General features: G+C 35.1%; 1 protein-coding gene across 1 annotated transcript in view; it reads left to right on the top strand.

Annotated features, from left to right (window-relative positions):
• The window catches only part of LOC101892710 (hornerin), a 201,244-nt gene that overhangs the window by 10,944 nt on the left and 167,994 nt on the right, over positions 1 to 22,306 (top strand). The window contains exon 2 of the mRNA XM_059128598.1: positions 20,598 to 21,009. Coding sequence (XP_058984581.1) covers positions 20,926 to 21,009 — 84 coding nt within the window. The 5' untranslated portion in view covers positions 20,598 to 20,925. The remainder of the gene's footprint in view (positions 1 to 20,597; positions 21,010 to 22,306) is intronic.

Genomic DNA, 22,306 nt, shown 5'->3' with positions numbered 1-22,306 from the left:
TATAGTATTCTATGCGAAGATCTTCCGGGTTTCTTTGAGAAAAACTTTTGGGCTTCCATTAGAAAACTATCTTACCTTCTATGAAAACATCTTCTGGTCCGATTTTATTAAATTAATATATTCCTTCCTTGACTTACTGGCCCTTTACACATTTCCTACATACCTATTGTTGTCATGATTATGAAGTTGTTCTGTAATCATAGACATATTTTATGTTCTGCTCTGCTGTTACATATATACTACCAATGTTATTGGCGGTTTTGCTGTTATCTTCATCTATGTTGTCTGTATCTGAACTACCAAAATAAAAAGCCTGAGGCCTGGATTTCATCGAAAATGAAACGTGTTTGTTCGTTCAGTAATAACGTGAGCCCATTAAGGCGTTGGATATGAATGTTTGTGTGTTTGTATATTTTTTTTGGCCAAAATAAAAGCCATCAATAAGGCATGATGTGTAACTCTTGGCTGAAAGTAGATGTCAGTCATTCAACGCAGACATGTGTGTTATACACCTTCAAACGTTTCTGTGAGGTGGCTTAAGGCGAAAATTCTTCATTCATTCTTTGCTGTTGTTTTTTGCCAAAAACCACACAAAAAAGCAAAAAGGAGAAAAAAGAGCGGAATACCAAAACCCTACAAGTGTGTCAAAATAATAAAAATGAGTTCAACATTTACACTTTTCCCTGTTTAACAAGTTGGTTAAGGAGTTACGGAAAACACAAATTCGTGATTTTTCCTGCTCCTCAAACGACTGCGGCAATAGGTGGCCATGTAAACCGGAGAGTGTTAGTTCATGTCGTCATGTAAATATGTGTTGCCTATAAATAAATGTGAGCCGTGAGTGGTGGTGCCAACAGCTGAATGACGAAGAAAAAAATATCACGACAAAAAATTACATGAAATATAAATTTGTTTGTTGCCTAAAAGTATGCAACATATTATGAGTATATTTTACGCCTGAATACATGCAATTTATTTGTTATTTATTGTTAAGGTTCCCCAGATTAAAAACATAAAATGTGTTTTTCCACTCAACCGGTTGGAAAGTGTAGCAAACAAATTGAAAAAAAAAATTATATGGAAAAAACCTTTCAAGGTGTAACATCTATTCAATGGATTTTCTCAATATGTATTTCCATGGCAAGCGCCAAACAATGGCACAGAAAATCGTCTGAAAGAAAAAAATAAGTATTATGTGAATGATTTCTATTTGAAGAACTTTTGATAGATTGTGATTTTATGCTCGCTTCAAATATTAATAAATGGGCGAGCTGTTTTTGGTGTGTTTGCTCAAAAGCTTGGAAATTTTAAAAATGTAACAAACACACACCCAGGCTCTTCAAGGTGACATATTGCAAGAAAAGATATGTCCTTGTGTGTATGGGTGTTTTTTATGAAAATCATAAGCTGTGAAGTATTAGAAATACGTTTTCCACTTACGCTTGACTAAACTTTTTCAATATATTGAAGAAAAGAATTTTTATGCCATTGATAAAATGCCCGTATTGAAATCTATCATAATGTCGAAAGCAGCCATCACAAAGCAGAAGGCAATCAATGACCGCTTATAAAACTGAGAAATATGGAGTGAAAAATTAATATTCTTAAATTGATATTTAATGGGAGTATTTATATAAGATTTATGTAAAGATCGAGGAACAAACATTTAATATTCTTTATTAGAAAATCTGATTTTATACACATTTTAAGAAGGTCGTCATTTTAAAGTGAGCCAAAACGTAGGTTCATTGTTGAAAACAATATTTTTATGAGATTTATATCTTAAGTATAATATGGTGTTTAAAAGTTTCCATACCTACAATGATGAGGGAAAGAACAATATTTTTATATACAAAAGGATGCGGAGACAATTTAGCAGATATTTATTTGGAGTATTATTTGGCTTTTAACTCTAGGTCTCTTTGGACCAAATTCCTTTCAGGACGTTTAGAGTCCGTCTGTCTGGCTGGCTTTGGTCCAAACTTGATGCATTATAATATTATTGTCTAATTTAGATCGAGTTCGGAAATGGGCAATATCCGTCCTCTCCTCCTGCCTCCAACACAAAAGATTAAAACTTTCACAGAAAATAATTTACCTTATTTTCCAACTTGTTAAATTCTAATGTTTTTTATCAGTACCAGGTCTGGTATACCACCCCCACAACGGGTCAACATTTTGAATAACCATAAATCTCATAATACGCGAAATGATCATCCCATTCCTTTCAAACTCGGAAAATTCCAAAATTTATCAATATAAGATCTGGTGTGTGCATGGGGTCATAATTTTGAATAATTATGTCTCTTATAAAATTGAAATAAACAGCAGATTCTCTTTCACATTTCACACATCCCCATATTTTGGATAATACAAATTCTGGTTTAAAGATGGACTACAGGGTGAGATGAATATTTTATATTTTTATATATAAAAAAATGCGGAGACAATTTACCAGATATTTATTTTGAGTAGAACGCTTGGGATGTGGATATATCTTTTGAGATACGTCTTTTGCAGGTCTTACTCTGATAAAAGACATTTCACTGATCATTTTTAATAGAAAACTATTAACCGCAGGATTATTTCGATAGAAATTCTTGGCATTGACGACTTTCAATTGCTTTTCCAAAAACAAAATACTCTTTACAGGTCTTCTGTAATCGAAAATTCTTTTACAGATTCTCTTTAGGTCCTCTATATGGAGATAACTCAGCTTTTTCTATGGAAGACTACCATCTATATGCTGACCCTTTTGTGGGGAGATACTCCATGGAGTGGACTGATAAGACTTCTAGGACAACGACGATGCTATCTTATTCTTTTAGGTCAATTAGGAAGGAGTGTACCGATATTGCCCATCTATGAACTCGATCTAAGTTTTGCAATAATATTACGATGTAACGAGTTTGGAACAAATTGGATACTCCCTTCAAGAGTTATCGTGCGCACAGACGGACGGATAAACTTTCGTAGATTGACTCCAAATGTGCTGAAACGGATTTAGTCCAAAAAGACCTAGAGTCTAACAACATTTTTTTCGATAAGGCACGTTTTGGCTGTATTAAATTATGTATTCCTTCTGTACCCATATGGCTTAGGGTTTAAAAAGGCCTTCGACGGGTCTTTTGTAGACATACGATCTTTGATAGGTCATCTTTCTATAGAGGTTTTTGCAGATATTCTATAGACACAGCAGATATTCTATTAATATGTGTTCTATAGAAAAATACCTTTGACATTTCTTCTATCGATAGAAAAACTGAGAGGTCTTCTATAAAGAAACCCTTTAAATTCTATTCTAAAAAGAGAAGACTGGAGGGTATATAAAATTTATCATTGTGTTTGCAACATATCGAAATATTCTTCAAAATATCATAAGGCACAAAGTTTTGTATTATATGTAAGCTTATCGGTATTAAAAATGGGTTATATTGGTTCACGTTTAGGTATAGCACCAACCGCCACCCCACCCTTATAATCGTACCCTCAAATTTTCGGTATTTTAAGGTTTCAGTCACAATTTTAAACTAAATCAGCTTAAACTTCGCATTTGGGGTTCTCGCTAAGTTTGTTCTATTCTTGCAAAAAATATTCACTACCGGCCCACTAATTGGTATAGCCACCATGTAATGGGACCTCCCGATTTTAAATATTTTTAAAGTTTCTGCCAACCAAATTAGATGAAACTTGACAATTGGGGCTCTCGTCAGGTCTGTTATTTCCTTTCAAAATTTGTTCGATGTAGGTCCACTAATTGGTATGGCCACCATATAACAATACCCCGTATTATTCGTAATTTTAAGGTTTTTTAATATGGAGAATAACAGGTCATTTGGTAAGACAAGACTTTCAGAGAAAGAAATTAAGAGTTTTTCAGAGAGAGAATAACTTTAACAGGTTTTCGAAATTGAGAACAGCATTAATCGATCTTATAGGAAGAGAAGTCTATCCATATTTATAGATAATTTTTTTTTTTTTTGATCTTATATTTGTAGAATGTCCATAATAAATCTTTTCCCTATTGAAGACCTCCGACATTTCTGTCAGGTCGTTTATAGAACAAGAAAATTGACAGAGCTCATATAAAAAAATATATATATTTTTTACAGAGAGTGATATATAAAACTTTTGACAGGTCTTCTACTATTAGAAGAACTCTATGGAAACGTTGGAAATGGAAGACTCCAGATATGTTATCTCATATGTCAAGGTCTTTATAAGGGCCAAGAGGGAGAAAATACATAAAAGGTCTTCGAAAGAGGAAAGATCTCTTCTAGGGAGATGAGATCTTTTACAGCGGCTCCATAGAGAATCTCGGTAAAGTGCTCTTTAAGGAGGAAACAAATCATTTTTGGATATCAGACTTTTAATTTGTTTTATGAATAGAGAAAACCTTCAACAGAACTGCTAGAAAAAAGACCATGATTAAGGATCCTTTTATATAGACAAAACCCCCTATTAGACCTTCTAAGAATACAATGAAATATTTTTTTTTTATTGAGCCAAGGCAGGTTTTCTTTGGAGAAGAGAACTTTAACATATCTGTTAGAGGGAAGACCATTTTGCAGAACCTATATAGGTTTCATAAGAGTACAAAAGTTCAGAAAAATACCTTTCTACAGCTTCGTTCAGTATTTTTATTCTCCGAAATATTTTTACAGATTTTTCATAGGGAAAAGACTACTCAAAGCTCGTTTTTTTAAATACAACATTTACAGGTCGTCTATAGCATACTGGTCTTCTGGAAGCTCTTCTGTAAGTCTTTGACGAAACTTACAGACAAAAGGACGTAACTTAACATTTTTTTATCGCAGTTTACCCATTCAACTTTTTTTTATATTTTTTTTTTTTTTGGAAACCGTTCTTAAACCCATAAAACTTGAAAACTTGTGACGAAATGATAAGAACTCAAATAATATTTACAGAATTGCTTCTTTATACCCTCAGCTATAAGGCTACAGCCAAAATGTGTATCATCGAAATAATGGCTTTAAACTCTAGGTTTCTTTCCCTGTCAGGGCGTTTAGAGTCCGTCTGTCTGGCTGGCTTTGGTCCAAACTTGATACATCATAATATTATTGTCTAATGTAGATCGAGTTCGGAGATGGGCAATATCCGTTCTCTCCTTCTAATGCCTCCAACACAAAAGGTAAAAACTTTCACAGAAAATAATTTACCTTAGATAAAAAGAAAGAATAATCCATTTTTGTTTCAACTTGTCAAATTCTAATGTTTTTATCACTCCCAGGTCTAGTGTACCTCCCCACAATGGGTCAAAATTTTGAATAACCATGAATCTCATAAAAAGCGAAATGATTATACCATTCCCTTAAAACTCGGAAGATTCCAATATTTTTATTAATACAAGATCTGGTGTGTGCATGGGGTCAAAATTTTGAATAATTATGTCTCTTATAAAATCGAAATAAACATCAGATTCTCCTTCACATTTCACACATCCCCATATTTTGGATAATACAAATTCTGTTTTGTAGAAGGACTACAGGGTGAGATAAAAAACCTGCAACCAACTTCAGACTGCTGTCATTTATAAGCCAACTCGTCCTCCGAAAAATGGATCGTGAGCTGAACATATCGCAATATTCCATTCGGCAGATATTGAAAAGTGACCTCGGGGTAAAGCCATTGAAATTTCAAAAAAAGTGCAAGAACTTACACCGCAACAGAAAGAAAGTAGACTCAAAAGAGCTAAAGATTTGCTTTCCTTGGCCGAAAGTGGTGAAGTACCGAATTAGGACTATTGTGCTTGGATTATTTTGGCAAGGAAGGTTGGCACTAAAAATACCAAAGTGTCGATCACCTCAAGCAAGCGCTTCGCCGGGAATGGGCCAAAATACCGCAGAGTAACATTTGGACAGCGTGTGACGGTTTCAATGGCCGTTTAAGGCCATAATTCGTGCCAAAGGTGACCAATTCGAACAAATGTAAACTTATTCTAAAATTTGATGCTATTTCCGAAATTTTTTGCTTTCATTTAATAAATTTAAAAAAAAATGTATGGTATAAAATTATAGCGTTTGACTTTGTTGCTTGCATCCGATTATCTTCAAATTTCAAAAATCTCAATATTTCTTTTAACAGTAGATATGGTGTGAACGTGATATATATCGGCACCTCAATTCTGGATATATAAAGTAATAATATAAGTAATAATATTGGAATATATTTTTATAATATTTTTATCTATGTTAGAAGTAGTGGAATACTTCGCTCGACTATATCTGGTACCTCATATAAAGTGAAGCTATAGTCAAAATCTGGGACGCTCTAATATCTATATCAGATAAAGGCCCTATATTTTGAAAAATAATATCGAATGAATAATCGTTCCCAAACATTCTGGGCAAAAAGTTCTCTTAAAATTAATTCAAATTTGTTTCTCCCATTTAATTGAGTCATTAAAAGCGAACGCAAGGAAGCACAGCTAACTTAAATTCCCTCAACTAAGTTTTCCATTTCTTTGAAAATCGATACCGATCTCTAAAACATTTTCATTTTCCAAGAAATAAAATTCCCTCAATGTGAAATAAACAATTTTCCCCCATATTATTTCGTAGTCACTCACTGTCAACTTATCATCGGATAGAAATCTTGCAAAAAGTTCTATTGCATGTTCACACATTGCTTGACAAAACAACAAAGAGTTGGATGAAAAAGCAAACGCAACGAACAATTAAATTGCCATAAATTATTTTCACAGACAAGGTTGCCGGACTTCAATGGCAAATAAGTTAACAATAAAAATATTCCCACCAGATAATCTATGGAAACGGAATGAACAAAAAAAAAAAAAAACAGAAAACTAGAACAAAAAACTATTTTCATTGCTTTGTGATTTACTTCCACTTTGTTTGGCTGATATAGATATGTATGAATGTATGGACATGTTTCCATGTTGGCATGGCGGTAGTAGAGTGCATGTCTTTCATGTTATGATTGTCATGGTTGTCGACAGACATGCCATTGAAAGTTGGTTGCAACTGAAAATCTACCTCCAAGCCAAACGGTAGACTCATACCCAACATTGACACTTGAACTCCAAATCTAAATCTTTGCGATTTTTCCTTTGAACATGGCAAGACAGACACTAAATTGCCTGTATTTTTGTGGTAGTGTGAAATATTCCAAGTCTCAGTGGCTTGAGGAGCATAAGAAAAACAGAAATACGAAATAAAGAAACCCCACCAAGAAATAACTCGCGCAAAAATCCACCCATGCAAAATGTTGAAATATTTAAGATTTCTTTATGGCGATATTAGAACGAATCAGCAGCAGGAGCAACATGATTTGTATGTTGTTGTTTGTTTGCTTGGTTTTCTTCGTTACGCTTGGGGGGGGAAACCAAGAACGTCAAGAACCCCACACAAGGGGGAAGTTGTAGAGCTACGCTGCCACAAATAAAAACGCAAATAGTTGGCAATGGGAGTCGTTCTACACAATTAAATAAATAATAAAAATAGCTTGAGTTGGCAAATAATAAAATATTTTCCCATCACTCCCTAGTGGCAAATAATGGAATAAATGAATTCATAAATAATATTGAGATTTATAGAAAAGGAATTTGAAAATAATTTAACATGGGGTACGGAACATTTGAAAATAATCGTGAGGGGAAATGTAAAGAATTTTTATTTTTTATTACGATTGTAAAGTTTTGAAAAAGTTCCACTGCAATTCTAAGAAATGAAAACAAAGTCGAGCCTTGGTAGGTTCAAGTTTCAATGCTTATATCCAACACCAAATAATACTAATTTTTGCACAAATACTGTCAAAATATAAGCCTATTGTTTTTGGAGATGGTCGCAAAATATTAAGGGGTTGAAATGGACCAAAAACAGAAAAATGTTCCGATTTTGTAATTTTTCTACTGGCCACAATTATGAACCAATCGACGTGGAAATTTACATGGAGTTAGAGTTTAGCACTGGGCAGAAGCTAACCAATTTGGGTGGTCATTGGACAATATTTAGCGCGTAAATTAAACTACCATTTTTATGTTAAAAATGCGAAAATTTCCACAAACCAGCGAAAATGTTTAATCCCGACGAAATAACAAATGCATCAAAAGGTCACTTTTAACCATTATAGTGATACTGATAGCCAAGATATCGGATATATAGCAAAATAGTTCAAATCTATATGTAAAATAAATTGATGTTAGTTTTTCGATAATATATCAAGAACCGCTGGACTGATTTTCGCAATTCTCATCAATTCGGAATGGTCTCTTGCCAGGAAAGTATAAAAACTAAGAAAATCGCATAAAATTTGACAATGAAAAGTGAATATTTTTTTTAAATATTTTCCATTTCTGTCATATTTTTGATCGCATGCGATTTTTTCAATTTGAATTCAAATTATTCCAATTTTTTTCTAAATACCGCAACACTATGTGTTAAAGCTATTATATATATGTCGCAATTATAGTCATATCCTCAAAAAATTTTGTATGGGCAGCGTTAGGATCAGAATTAAAGCATATTGTTACGGAAATGTAAATTTAGGCGTTCAAATGGACCTAAAAAAATATTTTATTTTATCAATTTGCAGCTAAGGGCAGGGAAGAAGTCTAGCATTTTGGATGACCATTGGATTATACAGGGTGAGATAAAAAACTGCAACAAAGTCAAACGCCAGAATTTTTAATGAAAGCACGAAGTGTTGGAAATAGCATTAAATTTTAGAATAAGTTTAGATTTGTTCAAATTGGTCACCGTTGGCACGAATTATGGCCTTCAAACGTCCAATGAAACCATCACACGCTGCCCGAATGTTGGTCTGCGGTATTTTGGCCCATTCCCGCCGAAGTGCTTCCTTGAGGTGATCGACACTTTAGTATTTTTTAGTGTCAACCTTGCCAAAATACTCCAGACACAATAATACAACGGATTGGTATCCGGAGATTTTGGTGGCCACTGTGCGCTGGAAATGAAGCGAGAACCTCATTTTATAACCATTCTTGGGTGCCGCGTGCGGAGTGCGATGGAGCTGAGTCCTTTTGGAATGCCCAAGCTCTGCGGCCAAAATGTTTGTGCCCAAGGGTTTAATACATTTATTCTGATGCCAAGGTCGATTAATAAGAGCGGAGACCGACAATCGACTATATGGCGGCCCACACCATCACCATGGCCGGCGCTTGAGTTCTGGTGGCCAACCGAAGGTGCACATTTTCAGCTGACCTCTTTGGCAAGTATACGATCAATTTGTCTGTCTACAAACTGTTGGACCACGAATGTTCTCTCATCGGAAAAATCCAAATTCGGCAGTTCAGAACTTTCGGCCAAGTGAAGCAACACTTTAGCTCTTTTGAGTCTATTTTCTTTCAGTTGTTGTGTAAGTTCTTGCACTTTTTGGAATTTCAATGGCTTTACCCCGAGCTCATTTTTCAATATTTGCCGAATGGAATATTGCGTTATGTTCAGCTCACGAGCCATTTTTCAACCACTGCGACGCTGGTTTCCATCAAGTCGCTTCTGTACTTTTCGAACCAATTCTACTGATGTTGCTGTTTTCTTCCGCCCACTTCCTTGACGGTACGAGACATAAAAAATTTATTCACATTTAAATGCTGGAGTGCTCTAACGATAGCCACTTGTTGGTTTCCAGCAAAATATAAAGAAATCACACTATCACGCTTCAATTCCATCACGAATAACTTTTTTTCTGGAAAATTCTCACCAAAATGCTTTTGTATGCTTGTAAACAATATAATGAGCTGTCACTGGAATAATTTTAACAGCTGTCGGACGAGTGGCTTAGAAATGGAGCAGTCTGAAATTGGTTGCAAATTTTCCATCTCACCCTGTTTGTGTTGGGGTATTATAAATTTGACTTGGCCAAAAATTACGTAACACCTCGAAATATTGGTTCCCACTGAGTCGATCTAGCTACGTATGTCCGTCCGTCTGTCCATGTTAATTTGTAATCAAACTACAAGTCGAAATTATGGCCCGATTCTCACGGAGGTGGGGTTATGGTCAGAATGTAAGCCTATTGCTTTTGGAGATGATCGCAAAATATTAAAGGGTTAAAATTAACCAAAACAGAAAAAAATGTGATCACACAATTTAAGCCAATCGACACGTCAGAGAAGACAGTTAAGGACAGGGAAGAGTTCTAGCATTTTAGATGATTTATCTGTAAAATGGACCAGAACAACTAACAGCACGACGGAGTGTGTAAATATTGGGCAAATGTCACTGGTCGAAATGCTAAGGGTAATACCTGGGCAGTGTTCCGTGACATAATTTCCAAAATGGATTTGTACATAAGGGAGCTTCCAACATATTGTAGTGTTGTAGGGTACCACATGGTCGGCCGCGCACGGCTATAGTCTTTGCTTACTTGTTGTTATTTATCGTGAGTTGGATTCGATTTTAGAATTGCGATGACTGCTTCATCACTGAACTCTTCTACACATAGATGAGTCCATTCTTCCACCGTGCAAAAAATACTTATAAATCTCAGATTTCTACTGTAGGCATATTATTATACTTTAGAAATATAAATTTTATTTCTTCTTCTGCGCAATTCTTAAATTCCCTTGCCAATTAAAAAAGAACAAACTATTTTTACTTTAAAATGCCTGTGCCCCAACGCCACCGTTAGAAATGGAAAAAGTATGCTGCTAACCTATTTCCCCATACATAATTCTGTTTAGCTCCAATGAAGCCAGACATTCTACTGATTTTTTATTGAGTTTTGTGTTTTTTCTCTCCCTCTTCACAGCAATGCTTCCTTCGTTTTTCATATCATTAGCCTAGAAAAAGACAATAACTACAGCAACACTTGAGTTTTATAAGCATAAACAACAACAACAACAACATATACAATAATATTAAATCCCGGAGTGTGGGAACTCATTACATGGCCATTGATGCAGCAAAACTTTATCCCACTTACCCATCGTTCTTGTCGTCGTCATCATCATCGCCATTCACAGACTGCAGCAGAAGTAGAATAAAAAAGCCAAGAATTAAATATGCACACTATCTTTATATCGTCATGACCAGCAGGCCCCCAGTCAGCCAACAAGGCAACATCATCATCACCAGCAGCATTGCATCAATTAAATGGAAATGATGCATGCCATCATCCAGTCATTCATTCATGCATCTATCCATCCATCCATTCTACCGGGTGGATAAATAACCATATCATGGAAGCTTATCAGACTATCTTCCTTGTTTGCGTTGGCCTTAGAATGAGGTGTGAGTTTTGGTGGAAAATTGTTGTTTTTTTTTTTTTTTTTGCTTTGTTTTGACGATTAGAATCCGCCACAGAGGCATGTTGTATTTCACCCACTGCCACAGAGACCCATAAGTTGCAACTACAACATGCATATCTTACCATATATTTTTCTGGGAAGGAAAGATATTAACTTATGTTTGGTACTTTCTAAATTTCATTTAACACGAAATGGGTGCATGAGCAATTAAAAGCGAACAAATAAAATTGGGAATTTCCAGGTGGATGGAGTTTTTATGTAATTTTACCATAATTCAGGAAGATTCAATATGAATCCAATAAAATCCATCGATTCATGTCCCTTGTCCTGGAGAAAATATAAATGTCGAATAGAAGACCTGTACACTGAAGCTGCGTTGGTTCAAAATTCAATTTCCGTGGGAAATCCTCAAATAACGTCGACACCGATTTCATTTTTCGGTATTGATAGTTTCAAATTTGTATGCCCTACACCACATAGTGGTAAGTGTATTATGCCTTTGTGAATTTGTTTGTAACATGGAGAAGGAAGCGGGATATACCCATAGTTACTTTTGAGGATCATCATAGAATCACTTTCTGAATCGATTTATGCATGCAGTCTGACATGCCGACCGTCCATGTATTCTTGTGAACAAAATGCAGTTCGCATTTACTCTCCGATTGAGATGAAATTTTGTAAATAATATTTGTTTGGCCCAAGGATGAACCCTATTGAATTTAATAATAATCGTATCAGATTTAGTTATAACTCCCATATTACTTCAACCGATTTCGGATTAATTGTGCACCAAATAGCCAATATTAGTCAAAATGACCTGTATTATATTACATCCCACCGATTCCATTCAAGAAGCAAGTACATCAAATTTGAAGAAAATAGGTTCAGATATAGCTATAGCCCCCGTCCGATTCATCTGATTTGGGGTTTTAAGTCCCTCAGATTCGTAATACGGAGTGCGTGAATGATATTTGGTGCCGTACATCAGATACTGCTCGAAAATACCTCTGTCAAATTTAATCGAGATCGGTTCAGATTAGGATTGGGATCAGGTTTAGTCCACAATAAATAGATAGCTAATATCAGCCCAATTTTTTATATATTTTTTTTTTTAATTTTATTGAATAAAAGCTAAAAATGTCGGAAATAGCATCAAAGTTTAGAATAAGTCCTTATTTGTTCGAATTGGTTACATTTGGCACGTAAAATGGCTTCGGAACGGTCAATGAAACCATCACACGCTGCCCGATTGTTGCTCTGCGGTACTTTGGCCCATTCCCGGCGAAGCGCTTGCTTGCGGTGATCGACACTTTGGTATTCTTTAGTGCCAACCTTGCTTTCCAAAATACTACGGAGACAATAGTCCAACGGATTGCTAACCGGAGATTTTGGTGGTCATTGTGCGCTGGAAATGAAGCGAGGAATCTTATTTTGTAACCATTCCTGTTGGAATATCCAAGGTCTGCGGCCAAAATGTTTGCGTGCCCAAGGCTTTAATACACCCTCGAGAATATTTTTGCGATTATATTCGGCATTTATTCTGATGCAACTCTCGATTAATACGAGTGGAGAGCGACAATCGGTTGTTATGGCGGCCCACACTATCACATTGGCCGGCGCTTGAGTTCTGGTAGCCAACCGAATGTGCACATATTCAGCTGACCTCTTTGGGAAGTAAACACGATCATTTTGTTTGTTTACAAACTGCAGGACAACGAATGTTTTCTCATCGGAGAAAATCAAATTCGGCTGTTCACCACTTTCGACCAAGCGAAGCATCTTTTTTACTCTTTTGAGTTTATTTTCTTTTTGTTGCGTTGTAAGTTCTTGCACTTTTTGGACTTACAATGGCTTTACCCCGAGCTCATTTTTCAATATTTGCCGAATGGAATATTTCGATATGGTCAGCCCACGAGCCAGTTTTCGGTCACTTCGACGCGGGTTTCGATCAAGTCGCTTATTGAACCATTTCTGCTGATGTTGCTGTTTTCTTCCGTCCACTTCCATGACGTCGGCCTACACTACCAGTATCACGGTAAATTTTTTTAATTTTTTTTTTTTTAATTTTTTTCTGGAAATTTCTTACCAGAATGCTTTTGTACGCTTGTAAACAATATAATGAGCTGTCACTGGAGTAATTCTAACAGCTGTCGTACGAGTTTTAGGCTTAGAAATGACAGAAGTCTGAATTTAGAAAATGTTACTTCTAATAAAAAAATGTCAAATTATTTCTAATTTGGGAGGAAGCCTTGCCCGAAACCATAAAAATATCGAAGGTTGGAAACCACAATAAAAACTTTTTGGACCACTGTGTAACGAAGAATAGGGAAAAATATTTGAAGTTATTTGTATATGGTTAAGGATATATACATAATGGGTCCTAAAAAGTTTGGCCTGGGAACCCAAACCCCTTTTGGGATTTTGATCTACTAACAAATTTACTCACCTCCACCCCAAATCATGACCCCAAAATTGTTGCACAGTGTTATTAATCATCATCACTACAGTTGTTCAGAGAAATGTTTGAAAAAATATGTTGGAACTACGATGAAACCTTATACTCACCACAGTGAAGCTTATTCATAAGAGAAATTTGTGGGAGTTATTATGCGCCTAGAGCCAAACAATAGCCCCTCTTTTCGAAAGGAAAGTTTTTCTCATTCGCATAGAAATTTACAAGTATGTGCAGCAAAAATGCTAGCAATGACTAAAATATAAGATAGAGAAAAATACAAATAATTATACTAGAATAAATAAATGGTGTCTGTGTAATAACATAATGGTGTGAATATAATACAAAAATGGACTCACGCATCTTCGGCATAGATTGTCAAAGTGAAAAAAATGTATAATTTACAATGCAATGCAGTTGCATAAATCCCTTCATTTATATTAACGAGGGTCATATGAAATGTCATTCCTAAATGTGAAGGAGTGAAGACTCTACAAAGTAAAATTCTTTTACAGTTTTATTTTTTCACTTCTTGTGGGTAAAGAAATTATCAATTTACAGCGAAAAGTAACCAAAATAGATGAGGAAACTATTGGAAATTTTCGGATTAAGATTCCTCTAAATCCGTGAATTTAAAAAAAATTGCAGAAAAAATACGAGGAATATTTTGGCGATATTTTTGGTCCTTTTATTTAAATATGATTAAAAATTTCCTTTAATCGGATCGTAGCAAGTTAAAATATTCCACAAAATTATTTGTCATAAAATCACACTATAGTATGACAAAAAAAACCGGAACAAAGTAAAACGCCATCATTTTTACATTTATTTTTTAAATTTTATTGAATGAAAATATCGAAAATAGCATCAAATTTTAGAATAAGTTTAGATTTGCTCGAATTGGTCACCTGTGGCACGAATTATGGCATTTAAACGGCCAATGAAACCGCAAAACCCTGCCCGAATATTGCTCTGTGGTATTTTGGCCCATTCCCGACGAAGCACTTGTTTGAGGTAATCGCCACTTTGGTAGTTTTTAGTGCCAACCCTGCTTTCCAAAATACTCCAGCCGCAATAGCCCAACGTATAGGTATACGTAAATTTTGGTGACCATTGTGCGCTGGAAATGAAGCCAGGAACCACATTTTGTAACCATTCTTGGGTGCTGAGTGCGATGGTGCTTATTCCTGTAGGAATATCCAAGGTCTGCGGACAAAATGTTTGCGTGCCCAATGCTTTAATACACCCTCCAGAATATTTCGCCATAATATTTGGCATTTATTCTGATGCCACGGTCGATTAAAACGAGCGGAGAGCAACCATCGCTTGAGTTCTGGTGGCCAACCGAAGATGCAAATTTTCAGCTGAACTCTTTGGCAAGTAAACACGATCATTTTGTTTGTTTACAAACTGCTGGACAACGCATGTATTCTCATCGGAAAAAACCAAATTCACTACTTTCGGCCAAGCGAGCAACTCTGTAGCTCGTTTGAGTCTATTTTCTTTCTGTTGCGGTGTAAGTTCTTTGCTCCTTTTGGAATTTCAATGGCTCATTTCTCATTTTTTAATATTTGCTAAAAGAATAGAATATTGCGATATGTTCAGCTTACGAACCATTTTTCGGCCACTGCGACTCGGGTTTCGATCAAGTAGCTTCTTTACTTTTCGAACCATTTTTGCTGATGTTTTCTTCCGTTCACTTCAGTGACGTCGGGTAACGAGCGATGGTACGGGACACAAAAGAGTTATTCACATTTTCATGCTGAAGTGCTCTAACGATAGCCACTTGTGGATTTCCAGCCAAATATAAAGAAATCGCACTATAACGTTTGAATTCCATTACGAATAACTTTTTTCTGGAAAATTCTCACCAAAATGCTTTTGTACGCTTGTAAACAATATAATGAGCTGTCATTGGAATAATTTTAATAATTGCATAATTGTTATAATAGTTATTGCTTGAACTATCTCAAAATATATTTTCAAGACAACAACTATGCAAAAAACAGATCTTATGTTTCAAAGTTTAAGATTATAGTACGAAAAGTAAGAAAACGAAAAATCTGAAAGCTTGAATATCCATTGAAAATTAAAAAAAAATAATTTAAAAAAAAAATAAAATTTTTTTAATTTAAAAAAAATTGTAATTTAAAAAAATATAGATTATAGATCAGATATCTTCAAAGAATATGTCATAAGAAATTTACTTGGAGGTTAATGTATAACCGAGCATTTTTAGTATTTATCAGGGTGAAGTTATATTATATAATTTTAATTCCTTACCAAAATTTCTTTACCCCCCTTCCTCAAAATACATTGTTTTTATATTGCAACAAAATGCATTGTGATGCATTCACTGCACATTTTTTATTTGCAGAAATTGCGTGCAATTTGGTTCGTTTTTTTCGCATACAACAATATATGCTTCTTTCCCATCATCAACAACAAGTGAAAATGATGTGGAGAAACCAAATAAAAGAAAATTCACATTACAATTGCTTGTCTTCGTAATTAAAAATTTGTAAAAGATAAACGCTGTGGCTTCCCCATCCAGGGAAGTCCATGAAAAAAAACGCCATGGATTGTCTATTCCTTTTTTTGGTATGGAACGTCATCGTATACTCTTTTTAGGTCAATGATCTTAGTCATTCATGGAATGGCTTTCTTATTCGTTTTCTTGAGGTTTGTATTTTTTTTTATCTACTTTGCCCACCACCTATGCTTGGTTCTCCGCTAAATATCCATTGTAATAGATTAAGAGCCGGACTCAGCGTAGTGTGAAAATTTAACATGATTTTTATTATTTGCGATTTCCCGTCTAGACACCAAATAAGCTTTGAATTAGTTTCAGCTTTGCTGTTGTTTTGATAATAAATCAAATTAATTAAAAACCAACAATGCTTTTATAAACAAGAAAATAAAAATTAAAGGTTAACATTGGAAAGTGGTCGGGGTGTTGCCCATTCAAACAGGGGAAAAGAGATTTGGAAAATTTTGCAAAATAACAGATGAACGGAAAGAAGGGATTTTTTTTTTGTGCAATACAAATAAAACATTTACAGAATGTAAATTAAAACAAGTAAAATAACATTAAGTTCGGCCGGGCCAAAAGAAGTGTGACAACAACCATTAAAATGCCGAATATTGGGAGGTATCGTTATATGGGGGCTATACCAAATCGTGGACCTACACATGCAAAGTTTCGCCAACGGAGCTAGAACCCATTATGACCTACAAATACCAATTTTTAGACCAATCCGCGAAAATATGTGGCAAAAATTATCAAAATACCGAATATCGGGAGGTACCGTTATATGGGGGCTATACCAAAACGTGGACCTATAATAACAATCACTCGCCACACTAACTGGGACCCATTATGATCTACAACTACCAATTTTCAGAGAAATTCGTGAAAAAATGTGTCAAAAAATCATCAAAATACCGAATATTGGGAGGTACCGTTATATGGGGACTATACCAAAACGTGGACCTATACATACAATGTTTCGCCACACGAACTAGGACCCATTACGACCCACAAATACCAATTTTTAGACAAATCAGTGCAAAAATGTGGCAAAAACCATCAAAATACCGAATATCGGGAGGTACTGTTATATGGCGGCTATACCAAATCGTGGACCCACACATGCAATGTTTCGCTACCGGAGCTGGAACCCATTAGACAAATCCGTGAAAAAATGTGGCAAAAATAATCAAAATACCGAATATCGGGAGGTACCTTTATATGGGGGCTATACCAGAACGTGGACCGATATATCTCATTTTCAATACCAACCATTCTAGTCACAATACAAATTGCTCTGCTAAATTTTGGCGCTCTACGTCAAATAATGTGGGCTGTATCGTGATTTCAACAGACAGACGGACAGACAGACGGACATCGTTAAATCGACTTAGAATTGTATGCTGATTATGAATATATATACTTTATGGGGTCTACGACGAATATTTAAGGATGTTACAAACGGAATGACAAAGTTAATATACCCTCCTTTCCAAGGTGGAGGGAGAGATTTCCACATTTCTGCAAAAATCGTAATTATTGTAACTCCAATTTGAGTATCGCAATGGCCAGACTTATCAAAATCAAACCATACTAATTATCATTGGGGGAGTTTTAAGATGTATTTCTAAATTTAATGTTTAGTATTGTTATACCTTCCACCATAGTATGGAGGGTATATTAAGATTGTCATTCCGTTTGTAACGCCTTGAAATATACATTTTAGACCCTAAAAAGCATAAAATTCGATTTAGCGATGTCCGTCCGTCTATCCGTCGGTGGAAATCACTCTAGCTTCCGAACGAAATGAAGTAGGTTGATTATATTTTAGTCAAATGCATACTATGTCTGCAGGACTTTTGGTACTGAAAATGATCGTTTTGGCATAGCCCCCATATAATGATACCTCCCTATTTTCCGTATTTTGGTGATTTAAGCGATATTATTCACCGGAAATGTTGGCATTTGAAGTTCGTTGAAGTTCGATACTACAGCCTATGACAGAAAATTGTCGGTGAAGGTTCACGCCTTTGTATAGTATAGTATTTTCACATTTTTCACCGGGATGGTTTCAAATTTGTTATTTGAAGTTCGTAATGGATATTACAGTCTATGACTGAAAATTGTCTATGGAGGTCAACGTCTTCGTATTGCCATATATAACGGTACCTCCCGATATTCGGTATTTTGATGATTTTAGCGACATTATTAACCGAAATGTTTTCAAATTTGGTATATAAAGTTCGTAATGGATACTACAGCCTATGATAGAGAATTGTCTATGCAGGTCCACGTCTTCGTATAGCCTCCCTTTATTCGTTATTTTGATTATATAAGTAACACTATTCACCAGAATTAGTTTAAATTTTGCAATGGGTTCTACAGCCTATGACAAAGAATTGCGTATGCAGTTCGACGTCATCGTATATAAAACGATACCTCCCAATATTCGGTATTTTGATGCTTTTAGCGGCATTATTCACCGGAATTACCTAAAATTTTATATTTGAAGTTCGGAATCGGTACTACAGCCTATGACAAACTATTTCTTATGAAAGACCACGTATTTGTATAGGCCCCATATATGGGTTTCATTTGAGAGATATTTTCTGCATTTTTTTATAGCCCACAACACTATGTGTTGGGGGTATTATAAGTTTGATTGGACCAAAATTTACGCAACACCTCGAAATATTGGTTTCCCACATAGGAATGTATATATTGATCTTCCTATCTCGCGGAGCTGAGTCGATTTAGCTATGTATGTTCGTCTGTCCACGTTAATTTGTAATCACTCTACAGGTTGCAATTATGGCCTGATCTTCACGAAATTTAGAATGGTGGCGGGGCTAGAGCCAGAATAAAATCATTTTGGAGATGATCGCATAGTATTTTGGGGTTGAAATGGACCAAAAACTGAAAAAAATCCTGATTTTGCTGTTGCTCTACAGGTCGCAATTATAGACCGATCAAAGTTAGCATGGGGCTAGAGATTAGGACTGAGCAGAGGCCATCCAATTTTGATGATTATCGGGTAATATTTAGTGGGTGAAATAGACCATAACATTTGTGTTAAATAAAAGACAAATTTTCAATTAAATCGCGAATGTTTTAATTCCTGGCGAAATAACAAATATACGAAGATGGCAATTCTGACCGTTACGTATATGCCAATAGTAAATATATCAAAAATATATACAATGTGTATATACAAAGGAAGGGGATGTTAGCTAGAATGCTTATATCTCAAGAATGGCTGGACCGATTTTGACAAATTTTGTGAATTCAGAATGTCCACTTGGCATAAAAGAATAAAATCTAAAAATCTCGCATAAAAATGTGCCAATAGAGATGTTAATACAGATTTCGTATTATTTTGTGACATTTTTTATTTTTTTCTATTTTTTATCGCAGCGATTTTTTCAATTTGACTTATAATATTGAAGTGTATATTTTGTAATATTTTTCACCTTACAACACAGGTTGGGGTTATTATATATAGATCTTCACGAAAATTTTCACAAGGGTAGGGTTGGGCTCAGAAGGGTTAGGCCTAACAACAACCAAAGATGTTCCTGATAAAGGTCACAAATAGAAACCAAAGGACACGAAATCTCGCATGAAATAAGAGTTTAGTACAGCGGGTAGAATGGACCACTACCTTTGTGTGAAAAAATGTAAACATTACTTACAGGTGATATCCCAAATACACAAATGGTGAACATCTGGCTTTTTTATGCTGATTTCGTTGAGGAATATACCCAAATATCGTAGACAAGCAAATCATATAGATGAATCTAAATTTGGAGATGATGGCAAAACATTTAGGGGTTCAAATAAACCACAAACCGAAAAAAAGATCAGACAATTGACGCCAATCGACACGCCTGAAAAGAGAGTTAAGGACAGGGAAGAATTCTAGCATTTTGGATGACCATTATATTGTATTCAGCTGTAAAATGGAACACAACAACTAACTGCACGACGGAGTGGGTAAATATTGGGCAAATGTCCCTGATCAAAATGTTAAGGGCAATATCTGGTCAGTGTTCCGTGACATAATTTCAAAAGCGAAATCTTCCAAAATGGGTTTGGACATAAGGAGGCTTCTAACATATTGTAGTGTTGTAGGTTATCACATGGTCGACCCCGCACGACTATATCCTTTGCTTATTTATTTTTTCAAGTTCCTTCAACATGGTAGAGCTTTTTTACTTGTTATATTTAAATTTTAGGAATTTGAAAGCTTTTCGATTTGGCTACTTTTTAAAATTTCCCACGGCGAGTGTTACGCTTTTCGTCATATTTAATTAATCAATATAAAATTGCATAAATAACATATTGAATTATTTCTTTATTTTCAGATCCATGGATAAATAAATGAATTATAATTGGGTAGAAAAAATCAACAAAGATTAAAAAGTATTAAATATCCAATTAAACGTTTATAATTTGAGTGAGAAATTAATAAATGAATAAATAGTTTAAAAAGTGCTTGGGGAATACGAGAGAGAACAACAACAAAAATATGTATGTGAAATTAATACATTACAGAATATTGAATTAATGAAAAAATAATCATTTATGTGTGATTGTGTGCCATCAGAGTTAAATTACTCTGAAATAAAGTGTCAGTGAAAAAATAAGTTTTTCAAATTCAAATACAAAAGTGAGACGACAAACAGCAGGAAAATGCATTGCCTTTGTCGACCTTCACGTATTATGCCCGTACGCATTAATCTGCTGGACGAAACGGAGTTTGTACATGAAATTAAGGTGAGTTATAAAAATGTATATAAGTATATGTTTCAAAAAAAAAAAAAAAAAAAAAAAAATGTTGTATAAGTTATGCTATGGTTTTGAAAGGATAAAACATTATTTGATGTACTTGGTCAGGTTTTAAAGGTCTGCATTTGATATGGAAGATTTTGTTTTTGTGGAAATGTATTTTTAATACGTCCTTCTCATATTGTACGCCACAGGATTTTTTAATTAAAAAAAAATAATAAAAAAATTAAACAAGTAAAAAAGCTGCCGGGCCGAACTTTGAATACCCACCACAATTTCGAACGAATTTGGCAATTTTCAAAAAAATAAAATCCGTTTAAAATTCTATTAAAATCTTAAAAGTACCAAATAAAGCCATCATATTAGGGTCTAAACGAGGACGTGGGCCTGCAACTTTTGTCATAAGCTACATTATTCACCGATTTTTTTCGAGATTCGCATTTTGTCATCACATGCGAAACTTAAAAAAAAAAAAATCGGTGAACAATGTAGCTAAAATCATCAATGTAGGGAGGTACTACTATATATGGGGGCTATACGAAGACGTGGACCTGAACAGGCAATCTCCTGTCATCGGCTGTAGTATCCATTGCGAAATTTAAACACCAAATTTGAAACAATTCCGGTGAATAATGTCGCTAAAATCATCAAAATACCGAATATCGGGAGGTACCGTTATATGGGGGCTATAGGAAGACGTGAACCTGCATAGGCCATCTCCTGTCATAGGCTATAGCAGCTATTACGAACATTAAATACCGAATTAAAATCTATAAAGTAACGAATATCGGGAGGTACCGGTATATGGGGACTATACAAAGACATGGACCTGCACAGACAATTTCTGTCGTAGGCTGTAACATCCATTTCGAACTTTAAATACCAAATTTGAAACAATTCCGGTTAATAATGTCGCTGAAATCATCAAAATGCCGAAGTGCTGTCATATGGGGCCTATACAAGGACATGGACCTGCACAGACAATTTTCTGTCTTAGGCTGTAGCATATGTTACGAACTTCAAATGCCACATTTGAAACAATTCCGGTGAATAATGCCGGTAAAATCATCTACATACAGAATATCGAGAGGTACTGTTATATTGAGGCTATACGAAGATGTGAACCTGCACGGACAATTTTCTGTCTTAGGCTGTAGTATCCATTACGAACTTCAAATACCAAATTTGAAACACTTCCGGTGAATAATGTTGCTAAAATCATCATAATTCCGCATATCGGGAGGTGCCGTTATATGGGGGCTATACCAAAACGTTAAGCCATATG

This window comes from Musca domestica, unplaced genomic scaffold (genome assembly GCF_030504385.1).
Source record: "Musca domestica strain aabys unplaced genomic scaffold, Musca_domestica.polishedcontigs.V.1.1 56, whole genome shotgun sequence".
NCBI lineage: Eukaryota > Metazoa > Arthropoda > Insecta > Diptera > Muscidae > Musca > Musca domestica.
This window is presented reverse-complemented; position numbering and strand designations above follow the sequence as displayed.